Source organism: Leucoraja erinacea, chromosome 29, assembly GCF_028641065.1.
Source record: "Leucoraja erinacea ecotype New England chromosome 29, Leri_hhj_1, whole genome shotgun sequence".
Taxonomy (NCBI): domain Eukaryota; kingdom Metazoa; phylum Chordata; class Chondrichthyes; order Rajiformes; family Rajidae; genus Leucoraja; species Leucoraja erinaceus.
In genome coordinates, this window is record NC_073405.1 from 26,697,683 (window position 1) to 26,709,763 (window position 12,081).

At 46.6% G+C, this 12,081-nt stretch overlaps 1 protein-coding gene across 1 annotated transcript in view; it reads right to left on the bottom strand.

The window, feature by feature from the left end:
• Positions 1-12,081, bottom strand: part of LOC129711350 (adenomatous polyposis coli protein 2-like) — a 127,872-nt gene that overhangs the window by 56,876 nt on the left and 58,915 nt on the right. The window contains exon 2 of the mRNA XM_055658951.1: positions 6,244-6,402. Coding sequence (XP_055514926.1) covers positions 6,244-6,402 — 159 coding nt within the window. The remainder of the gene's footprint in view (positions 1-6,243; positions 6,403-12,081) is intronic.

Sequence of the window (12,081 nt, forward strand, 5' to 3'; positions counted from 1 at the left end):
AGGGCTTGGAACCTGGCAACATCCTTGCAAATGGTGTCTGCCATAGTGTCATAGAGTCAGGTTAAGTCGATTAAAGATACAGCATGGAAACAAGCCCATCAGCCCAAATTCGAAACTTCGATCACCTGTGCACTATTCTATGTTATCCCACTTTTCCATCCTACATACTGGTGGCAGAAATCAATTAACCTACAATCTGCATGTCTTTGGAATGTGGGAGGAAACCAGAGCGCCTGGAGAAAACCCACGCGGCCACAGGGAGAACGTGCAAACTCTGCACTTACAGCATATGTAGTCAGGATCAAACCCAGTTCTCTGGCCCAGTGAAGCAGCAGTTCTATCACTGTGCCGAGTCATACAGCACAGAAGCAAGCCCTTCGGCCCAACTTGCCCATGCTGACCATGATGCCCCATCTACAGTTGTCCCAGTTGCCCGCATTTGCCCCATAACTTTCTAAACCTTTCCTATCCATGTACACATCCAAATGTCTTACGGCCTCAGATGGAGTATAGAGCTGTAGATGACTAGTGCATGTACCTTTAACATAGTGACCTCACCATTACTAACCACTCCCCTTATTAGATGTATAATTGCAACCTCCCCACCCATAGTTCTCTCTCTCTAGCTCCAGTGACAGACCACGTACAGCTAGAACAGCAATGCTTGTGAACTATCAATAAACTATTAGTAAAGACACGATGTGTTGGTGAGACTTCTTTACAAGAGCTATGAGGAAAGAATATGCACACTGGGGCTTATTACGCTCTGGAGACTAGGAGAATGAAAGATGGTTTTATTCAGTGCTTTTACTGCGGGTGCTGTCTGTGTGGAGCTTGCACGTTCTCTCTGTGACCACGTGGGTTTTCTCCGGGTGCTCTGGTTTTCTCCCACACACCAAAGATGTGCAGGTTTGTAGACTAATTGGTTGCTGTAAATTGTCCCCAGTGTGCAGGATAGCAGTAGTGTACGGGGTGATTGCTGGTCTGCACGGACTAAGCGGGCCGCAGGACCCATCTCCACGCTGTATCTCAAAAACTAAATCTAAAACTAAAACTAAAATCTCCATTACTCCCGAATCTTACCAGTCCTAAAGTTGTAGGACTACTTGTTCCATTTGATCTTATTTGATTGCACACGCCAAGTTGATTGCATTCGCTGAAACAGGACGAACCATGTGTAGGTTGCAATCTCCCACCCCAACAGTCAGGTAATGCAGATCCTGCGATGCTGTCTTTTTGCCCCACAGAAGCCATTAATCTAAGGATGATTACAGTGTTGTGAAAACAAGCCAACACACTCGTAAATATTTGCCACACTGGCCTCGCAGGGAATCAATCTCCTGATGGCACAGAAACTTGCAAACGCAGCAGTGAATCTTCGTGCAACAAGACATTGTTTTTTTGCTGCAGGGGTGAGGGAACGGAGGGAATCCATGGCAACGGTTAGACATCCCGGCAACTGTCCTGCAAGCGTAAATAGAAATTCCCACAGATGCGAGCTGAGCAATGCCTGAGATGGTGAATTGGAAGGACTGTAAATCCTGCAACATGGGAGCAGAAGATTGACTTTGGTAATTGGCATTCAGCGGAACAATACAGTTCCTTACTGAAGCCAATAAAGGCTTGGCCTTATATTGGGATAGGGCTATACTAGCCAAGTCAGCATGAATTGGCTTGGACACTGCCCGATCCATCACTAGTATTAACTAGTATCAACCTGAAACGTCACCCATTCCGTCTCTTCAGAGATGCTGCCTGTCCCGCTGAGTTACTCCAGCATTTTGAGACTTTCTTCAATTTAAACCAGCATCTGCAGTTCCTTCCACGAGTATCAACCTCCCTACTGTTGAATGGGTCTATAGGACGGCTGGGGCGGCACGGTGGCGCAGCGGTAGAGTTGCTGCCTTACAGCGCCAGAGACCCCGGTTCGATCCTGACCACGGGTGCCGTCTGTACGAAGTTTGCACGTTCTCCCCGTGACCGCGTGGTTTTTGTCCGGGTGCTCCGGTTTCCTTCCGCACTCCAAGGACGTACAGGTTTGTAGGTTAATTGGCTTCGCTAAAAATTGTAAGTTGTCCCCAGTGCGTAGAATAGCGCTAGTGTACGGGGTGATCGCTGGTCGGCGTGGACTCTACGTTCTCCACTAAAACTAAAGCAGGCGCTGCCTCAAAAAGGCTAAGGCCCACCCTGACCATACTCTTATTTCACCCATACCATCGGGAGAAAGGTACAGGAGCCTGTAAACTGTGGTCACCAGGTTCAAGAACAGCTTCATCCCAACAACCATCACTACAAAACACCAACTAAACGATGACTTATGGATTCTCTTTGATTGCACGAAGGACCGGGTTTTTATGCCCTAGTAGGGATTAATAATTTACGGTTGATTATTATGTAATCTGTGAATATTGTGTTTACAAGCCTATAATACAGCTGCTAATAGGAATTTAATTGTTCCATTGTCAGTACCTATGACAATTAAACACTCTTGACTTGCCTTGACTAATTACAATTAAGAATGAATCAAGTTGGTAGACAGGTAACACTCTTCCTCAATGTCTATCATCGAACCACATACTATTTTATACGCTGAAAGGCTAACTGCCTTAATACTGGATTTCGAGGGAGAGGGGGAGAGGGGGAGGGGAGGGGGAGAGGGGGATGGGGGAGTGGGAGGGGCAGAGCGAGAGAAAGAGTGGAAGAGGGAAAGAAAGAGAGAGAGACAGGGGAAAGTAGGGAGAGAGGGGGTGGGAGAGGGAGAGGTATTGAGGGAGAGGGAAGGGGAAGGGGAGAGAGGGAAGGAGAGAGGGAGATAAAGAAGAAAGGAGAGGGAGGGAGGGTGAGAGGGAGAGGGAGAGAGAGAAAGGGAGAGGAAGAGGGAGAGAGGGGTCCTTGACATTTGGTTTAGTTTAGTTTAGAGATACGGCAAGGAAACAGGCCCTTTGGACACCAATTCCGCACCAGCCATCGATCACTGGTTGCTTGTTTTCCCACTTTCTCATCCTCACCCTGCATGCCGGGGGAATGTACAGAGGCCAATTCACCTACAAACCCACACATCTTCAGGATGTGGGAGGAAACCGGAGCACTCGGAGGAAACCCCTGCTGTCAAAGGTAGAACGTGCAAACTCCACACAGACAGCACTCAAGGTCAGAATACAATCTGGGTCTCTGGCGCTGGGAGGCAGCAGCTCTACCAGCCGTGCCACTGTACTGCCTCTGAGTTTCTATTTGACATTGGCAGAAAAACAAATCTTGTTCAGCTTCAGAACTCATTTAATGTCAGGGCAAGGTAATGGCTGTTTGCCTACACTCCACAGGCAGAAAAATGAGAAAGTAATGGCTCAATTATGTGCCATTTGTGTTAGCAAGAGTTTCCATCTCTGCAGCGGCATGTAATATAAATCAGATGGTGCCCTTCCAGAAACCCACTTTACAAGCTACCTAGAGATCAGGATGAAGTTGCTGACAGCCTGTATTTTATTTAACTCTCCGGTCTACTTTCCTCGTATCACACGGTTTAGTTTAGTTTAGTTTAGTGTACAGATACAGCGTGGAAACAGGCCCTTCGGCCCACCGGGTCCGTGCCGACCAGCGATCCCCCATGTCAACACTGTCCTGCACATACCAGGGACAATTTACAATTTTACAAAGCCAATGAACCTACAGACCTCTATATCTTTGGAGTGTGGGAGGAAACCGTAGCACCCGAGAAAAACCCATGCAGTCACGGGGAGAACGTACAAACTCCATATAGACAGCGCCCGTGGTCAGGATTGAACCCGGGTCTCTGGTGCAGTAAGGCAGCAACTCTATGCTGCGCCACCATGCTGCCCTGGAATTTAGATATGCAGCATGGAAACAAGCCCTTTGGCTCACCAGGTCCACTCCGACCATCGATCACCTCTTCACATTAGCTCTGTTATCCCACCTTCCCATCCACTGCCTACACACGTTAACCTACAGACCTTTGGGATAAGGGAGGGATCCGGAGAACCTGGAGGAAGCCCATGCGGTCACAAGGAGGAACGTGCAAACTTTACACAGGCAGCACCCGAGGTTAGGATTGCACCAGAGTCTCTGGGCCTGTGAGGCAATAGCACTACCTGCTGCATCACTGTGCCACACTGAGTTGTCTCTCAAGAACACAAGAAGACGAGAAAATAGCAAGAATGGCATTGAGGCCCTATACGCCTGGCCTACCATTCAATGTGATCATGGCTGGTAGAGACATGGAATCGTACAGCATGGAAACAGGCCATTCGGCCCAACTCTCCCATGCTGCCCAACATCCCCCATCTACACTAGTCCCACCTGCCTGCTTATGGCCTGAAGAAGAGTTTTGGCCCGAAACGTTGCCTATTTCCTTCGCTCCATAGATGCTGCTGCACCCGCTGAGTTTCTCCAGCATTTTTGTGTACCTTTGATTTTCCAGCATCTGCAGTTCCTTCTTAAACAAATTCTTAAATGCTTATGGCCCATATCCCTCTAAACCTAACCTATCCATGAACCTGGCTAGATGATTCTGACTACTTCCCCTGGCAGCTCTCTCCAAATACCTACCATCCTTTGTGTAAAAAAAGTTGACCCTCAGGTTCTTAATGATCCTTTGTCCCCTCACCTGAAACCTATGACTTCTGGGTCTTGATTCCCCTACACTGGGTAAAACTGTGCATTTGCCCTACTTATTCATCTCATGATCTTATACACCTTTATATACACTTACTCCAGCTTACTAAAACATCACCTATGCATGCTCTCCAGAGCTGCTGCCTGACTCTTGTGTGGGTTTTCTCTGGATGCTTCGATTTCCTCCCACACTCCAAACATGTACAGGTTTGCAGGTTAATTGGCTTGGTAACATTGTAAATTGTTCTTAATGTGTATAGAATTTTGTTAGTGTGCGGGGATTGCTGGTTGGCACGGACTCAGTGGGCCGAAGGGCCCGTTTCCATGCTATATCTCTAAACCAAACAAAAGTAAACTGTACGCAATGCTCCAAATGCAGCCTCACCAACCTCCTCATCTGTAGAGCAGTCTCCTACAAGAGATGCAAGTGCCAGGTAACAAGATAAGTAAAGAAAACGCTCAGAGCAGGCTGTACGGCATAATAATTTTTGAAAGCTTAGCCAGGGAGGTAGTTGACAGCTACAGGAAGGAAAGGAAGCGGTGGCAACTGGAGCAAAACAAATTGTCGAGTCGCATCAAAATGTACAAATCTTGCTGCTCATCTGTTGTGAATAATAATGTCATTCAACGGCCATGTAAAAAACATTGTGCTTTAATACCAGAACAGAATGCAAATGCCTCCTTAAACTCCCAAGACTATATTAAATTAAATAACAACGTGAAAATTCTTGGTTACGTGACTTTCAGCCAGATTGCACGGTAAATCCTGAGAATACTGAAACTGTGTGTCTGGTTTCCTCTGCATTTCACTTCAGTGCAATCATTACCTGGGCAATTTTCTATTAAACACGCAATTTGTTCCGACGATATACTTGACCGTGGCCTCGCGGGCAGACAGAGTGGTCAAAAAGGCTTTCGGCACTTTGGCCTTCGCTGGTTAGTGTATTGAGTATGGAAGTTGGGAGGTCATGTTGCAGTGATATATAAAACGATGGCAAGACCACATTTAGAATATTGTGCTCAGCTTTGAGCGCCATGTTATAGGAAAGATGTTGTCAAGCTGGAAAGGGCGCAAAGGAGATTCACGAGGGCCTGAGCTGTAGGGAGAGGTTGAGCAGGCTAGGACTATATTCCTTGGAGAGCTGGGAGGATGAGGGGCGATCTTATAGAGATGTATAAGATCACGAGAGGGATACATCGGGTAATTTTCGCACAGTCTTTTACCTAGAGTAGGGGAATCAAGAATTAGAGGACGTAGGTTTAAGGTGAGGATTGAAAGATTTAATAGGAACATGAAAGGGTGACTTTTTTACAGACAGGGTGGGTGGTGGATGGAATGAGCTGCCGGAGGAGGTAGTTGAGGCAGGTGCTATCGCAATGTTTAAGAAACATTTATACAGGTGCATGGATAGAATAAGTATAGAGGGATATGGGCCATACGCGGGTCGGTCGGACTAGTGTAAATGGGACATGATGATCAGCGCCGACAAGTTGGGTCAAGGCACTAGTTTCCACACTGTGTGTCTATAACTCTATCAACAGATCTAGCTATTTAGTGTCTGTTTTGATTAAACACCTTAAGATCACCAAGGGACCTATTAGCCAATTCCTCACCTTCATGTCCGACGTCTCGGTCTCCAGCTTAGTCAGATGGCTGGAGTTGTCCTCCAGCTCTCTCCGAAGGTGAGAGTTCTCTTTCCTAAGTGCCTCGACTTGCTTCACGAGATGGTCGTAAGAAGACGTTGACCCTGACATCCTGAGTTCTTCCAACACCTAACAAAGAAAAACATTTTCAGCACCAAATTCATAAGTGGAACTGAGTGGAATTGGGGACAAGAAAGTCAACATTTACACATGGCATCTACACTCAAGCAAGGCGTAGCATGTGGTGAAAATACTACAGCCAGTCAGAGCAGAGTCGATTACATATCAGTCATCCACTGTTACCAGAGGAGGACACAAAATGCTCGAGTAGCTTTGCAGGTCAGGCAGCTTCTTCGAAGAACATGGATACGTACATTTCGAGTCAAGACCCCTCGTCAGACCGATTCTGGGGTGGGGACGGGGGATGAAAGCTGAGAGAGGGGAAGGCCAGGACAAAGTTCACAAGTTCTACGAGCAAAATTAGGACATTCGGTGCATCAAGTCTACTCCGCCATTCAATCATAGCTGATCTACCTTTCCCTCTCAACCCCATTCTCCTGCCTTTGCCCCATAGCCCCTGACACCCGTACTAATCGAGAATATATCAATCTTTGCCTTAAAAATATCTAATGATGGCCTCGACAGGAATGAAGAATGGCTCCTTTAACCTTTAGAGAAGTTCAGCTGAGAAAACCTCTGAGAAAAATCTCAGAACCCTCTGATGTTGCTTCTTTACATAAAGGATCAGCAGTTTGAATTCACTCTCGTAAATATGGCAACTTCTAAGGACAGATTTGTTCGAAAAACATCCCAGATCCTTATCATTCCCGCAGATTCTATAACTACCGTAGGTATTTAGTTCCCTGCCACCCTTGCCACATGGTTAGCCTATAGTTCCTCTGTCGCACTATGAGTGTCCAAGCAATTAGCCCTTCAATAGTCTAAAGTTTAGTTTAGTTTAGAGATACAGCACGGAAACAGGCCTTTCGGCCCACCGAGTCCACTCCGACCAGTAATCCTTGCACACTAACACCATCCTACACACTTTAGGGACAATTCACAATTATACCACGCCAATTGACCTGCAAACCTGTACATCTTTGGAGTGTGGGAGGAAACCGGTGAACCCGGAGAAATCCCACGCAGGTCACGGTGAGAACATACAAACTCCGTTCAGATGGTACCCGTAGCCAAGTCAAGTCAAGTCAACTTTATTTGTCACATACACATACGAGATGTGCAGTGAAATGAAAGTGGCAATGCCTGCGGATTGTGCAAAAACTACAGAACAGAATAGAACGGAATCAGTATTTAGATGTTAGAAAAAAAACAATTTTAAAAAGACACAACACAACAGTAAATTGGTACAGTAAATTAGTCCCTGGTGAGATAAGAGTTTACAGTCCTGATGGCCTGTGGGAAGAATCACGTCTCATCCTCTCTGTTTCCACAGCATGACAGCGGAGGCGTTTGCCTGACCGTAGCAGCTGGAACAGTCCGTTACTGGGGTGGAAGGGGTCCCCCATAATGTTGCTGGCTCTGGATCTGCACCTCCTGGTGTATAGGCCCTGCAGGGGGTGGCGAGTGCAGTTCCCATAGTGCGTTCGGCCAAACGCACTACTCTTTGCAGGATCAAACCCTGGTCTCTGGCACTGTAAGGCAGCAACTCTATCGTTGCGTCACTGTGCCACCCAGTTCTTTGTGGGAGAGGTAAACTGAACAAGTACTTCCCTCATTTCTTGGTATCTTCTGCTCACTAAGATGGTCCATGTGTTATCTATTTAACATTCACCTGCTTCTATTCTCCACTGATTATATATAATACAGAATGTGAAGCACAGATGCTAACCAATTGATACATCTGGTATAGATTGTCGTTTCTGCTTGAGACGTAATACGTATAATAATAATAATAATAAATTTTATTTTCGGGCGCCTTTCAAATCTCAAGGACATCTTACAAAGATTAACAGAAGAGAAAAAAAGTCGGAGAAAAATAAATAATAAGGACATCATCAATATACAAATTAAAGATAGAAATCGCTCCAAAGACACAACAAAAATCAAAAAACACAATGTGAAGAGAGAGCAGCGGCAGCTAAAGCGCGCCAGTGTCCACTCTCTCTTCCGACAGCCATCTTGGACACAGACTAACATAGTAACTACACACAGAAAAATCATCCCAAAGTCCAGTCCCCAACCCCAGTTCTCCCAGAAGTCAGGCCTATTGAGGCCACCGCTATTGCCTCCACGGAGGCCCGATGTTCCTGGCCGTTCTGGCCGGGTGGAGTTGCCCCGGTGTCGGGAGAGTCCTCACAGTGGCTGGGCCACCTGGAACAGCTGCTTCCCAGCAGGGGATTGTCAGAGGAATGCGAAGACCTCGGTACGTATGTCCTCCCATTCCGTTTACCTCAGCTCAGCAGCATTTACCACATTATATAAATCGCTATCATTTTTTTAACTTCAATATCCCTACTGAACCAAAGTATCTTTGAAAGGTAAGGTTGTAAAAATCCCCTGGAGCTACAAACTAGATCTCTGCAGGACATTAATATTTCAGGAGGCGGTGGCGCAGCGGTAGAGTTGCTGCTTTACAGCGCATGTCAGCGCCAGAGACCCGGGTTCGATCCCAACTACAGGTGCTGTCTGTACGGAGTTTGTACATCCTCCCTGTCACCTGCGTGGGTTTTCTCCGAGGTCTTCGGTTTCCACTCACACTCCAAAGAAGTACGAGGATGTAGGTTAATTGGCTTGGTGTAAATGTAAATAGAATAGTGTTAGTATGCGGGGATCGTTGGTCGGTGCGGACTTGGTGGGCCGAAGGGCCTGTTTCTGCACTGTACCTCTAAACTAAACTAAACTAAGACTAAGTTTTCTACCCAACCATTAGATAGTATCCAAGATGGCAACAAAGCCAGGTGACTCTTTGCATGCTGGTCCCAGAAGTAGATCTGCCATCATTCATTACAATCACTCAACTCTTTTAGATCTTTATTTCAACAATAGCATTTACTTTCATAATTGGACTTTACTGGACATTATCTTGCACTAAATGTTATGCCCTTTATCCTGTATCTGGACACTGTAGGCAGTTTCATTGAAATCATGTATGTATAGTCTTTTCACTGACTGGATAGCACGCAACAAAAACGTTTTTCACTGTATCACGGTGCACATGTCAATCATAAACTAAACTAAAACTAGCTTAGTCTGTCTTTATTTTTGCAATGCCATTTTTATGCATATTTCCAAGATTTAATTTTGGATTTCCGTGGACTGTCACCTTGTCCGTGGATTGTCACCTTGTCGTGGTGGAGAAGCTTGTGTGGACCTGAAATCCTGAGAGCGATGCCGTCTGGAGCTGTGCTCCTGGTAGGGCCACCCATGGTGGTAAGGTCGAGGGGGAAGTCTCCGACAAAGAGCAATCCAACCAAGACCTCAACGGTGGAACAGGCGGAGGATGATGGCTGACTTTAGTGGAGCATCACAACAGCTGGGAAGGCGGAAGAAGGCTGCAGCAGAAAAGGGTCTCCGATCGTCTTGGACTCCACGCCACTGGATCCCGACCCAGATCTGTTAAGGACCGTGGGGTGGCTGTCTGTGCACCAGTCTCCCCACGTTAAACAAAGTCACGCACAGGCGTCCTCCATATAGGGAATAGCACCCTGGAGACACCCATGGCCAGCCATGACCGAAGGGAGCCTAAGAAGACGAATTTTGGATTTACGTATAAAAGGTAAAAACAAAACAGAATCAGTGTGAAGAAGGGTCCCGACCCGAAACGTTATCTGTCCATTCCCCCCACAGATGCTGCCTGACCTGTTGAGTTCCTCCAGTGCTTTGTGCTTTGCCTAAAAATAAAACAGAAAACTACCTTCGAGCCTCGTAGCTCAAGGTTACGTGAGCAAGCTTTTTTTTTCAGCTGCATCTTCCAGAGCAGGTGGTAATTTTCGTAGCTGCAGAAAGCTGCACATTTCTATCATCAGCACATTTGCAGTTATCCTGAGAATTCTGTTAGTCAGTGAAACACCACTGTTTGTTATAAAGGGGGGGGGGGGGGGGGGGGTGACAGGGTGACGTACAAGTGACATCTCGCTCCTAGTCTTGGTTCTTTTCACGATAGCAAGTCAAGGATTTTCCTTTCACTCTCCATTTCACATCCAGGTTCAGGAACAGCTTCTTCCCTACAGCCATCAGGCTATTAAACACAATAAGCTCCAAACGTGCTGTGAACTTTATAGACTTTGGGGCATTGGGTTGGTCTTTTTGCACTAGTTTTGTTCAGGATATTTTCTGGGTGTGTATGTATGTGTTTATTTATGTATGTACATACGCAGTCTTCCGAAGTCTTGCAATTCATGGCAAGACCAGCATGGATGGCACATTGCGGGCTGGGGAAACCTGCATGGATTGCAAGCTTCCATCACCAACATTGGAGCTAAATGAGTAGGAGGACGTCAGGTGGACTCCGCCATTTTAATGAGACCTTGGATGATGGGATTGTTAATATCTGCACCACCATCCTTCCTCATCAACATAACCTCCGTTCCCGTCACTGGAATCCCTCCCATATTTCAATCATCTCAGCCTTGAAACAAACAGTTATTCTGGATCAGAAACACTCTAGCAGGAAACGCAGCCTCGACAGGTGTCAGAGGTTGTGGGGAGAAGGCAGGAGAATGGGGTTAGGAGGGAGAGATAGATCAGCCATGATTGAATGGCGGAATAGACTTGATGGGCCAAATGGCCTATTTCTACTCCTATTCCTTCTGACGTTATGACCTAATGTTGGAGACATAATGCCTTGGGTCGATGCCCTAGTATGAGTGCAGTCAGTGATTTTTCATTTCAACTCAGCATCTGGCTGAACAATTTCTATCCCTGTGATGTGGACTCGATAAGAAGCAGGGCAGCACAGTGGCGCAGCTGGTAGAATTGCTGCCTCACAGCACCAGAGATCCGGGTTCGATCCTGACCTCAGGTGTTGTGTGTGTGTGTACGTGCTCCATATGACCACTCGGGTTCTTTCCAGAGCGCCAGTTTCCTCCCACATCTACCAACCCACGTGCGGGTTTGTAGATTAAAATGATTGTCCATTATAATGGAGGCATAATGCTTTGGGTCGATGCCCCAGTGTGAGTGCAGTCAGAATGATCGAACCCGGATCTCTGGAGCTGTGAGGCAGCAATTCCACCAGCTGCACCACTGTGCTGCCCTGCTTCTTGTCGAGTCCATAATCACAAGATTAGAAATTGTTCAGCCAGAGCTGAACACACTTCTCGGCATCTGCAAACAATGGCGTCTTGCTCATCTTCTGCTTCTTGTGCATAGTGGTGGAAACATTTACTGGACATTGTATCTTTCAATCAATCAATCTATAGATCTCTTCGAATGGAGAATATCAAAGATCATCTTGAAGAAGGAGTTCCTAAGTAGAATTAAGTGATAGCTGAGAATTCTCACTATATCTACTACGTCCAGCTGCCTCATAATCTTATAGATTCAAGTTTCAAGGTCTGATCCAATTAAGGTACAGTGAAACTCAGATTGTCATACAGTAATACCAATACAGACACACAAATAAATGTTTAACATAAACATCCACCACAGCGACTCCTCCACATTTGAAGGTGAAAAAAGTTAAATCTTCTTCCCTTATTTGTCTCCCGCAGTCGGGGCACTTGAACCTTCCGTTGTCAAGGTGATATTGGCTCCGACAACCGGCTGTCGAGCCCTCCGCATCGGGGCGATCAAGCTCCCGCATCGGGGGATTTTCAGCTCCCCCGCGCCGGACGATCGGACACCCGG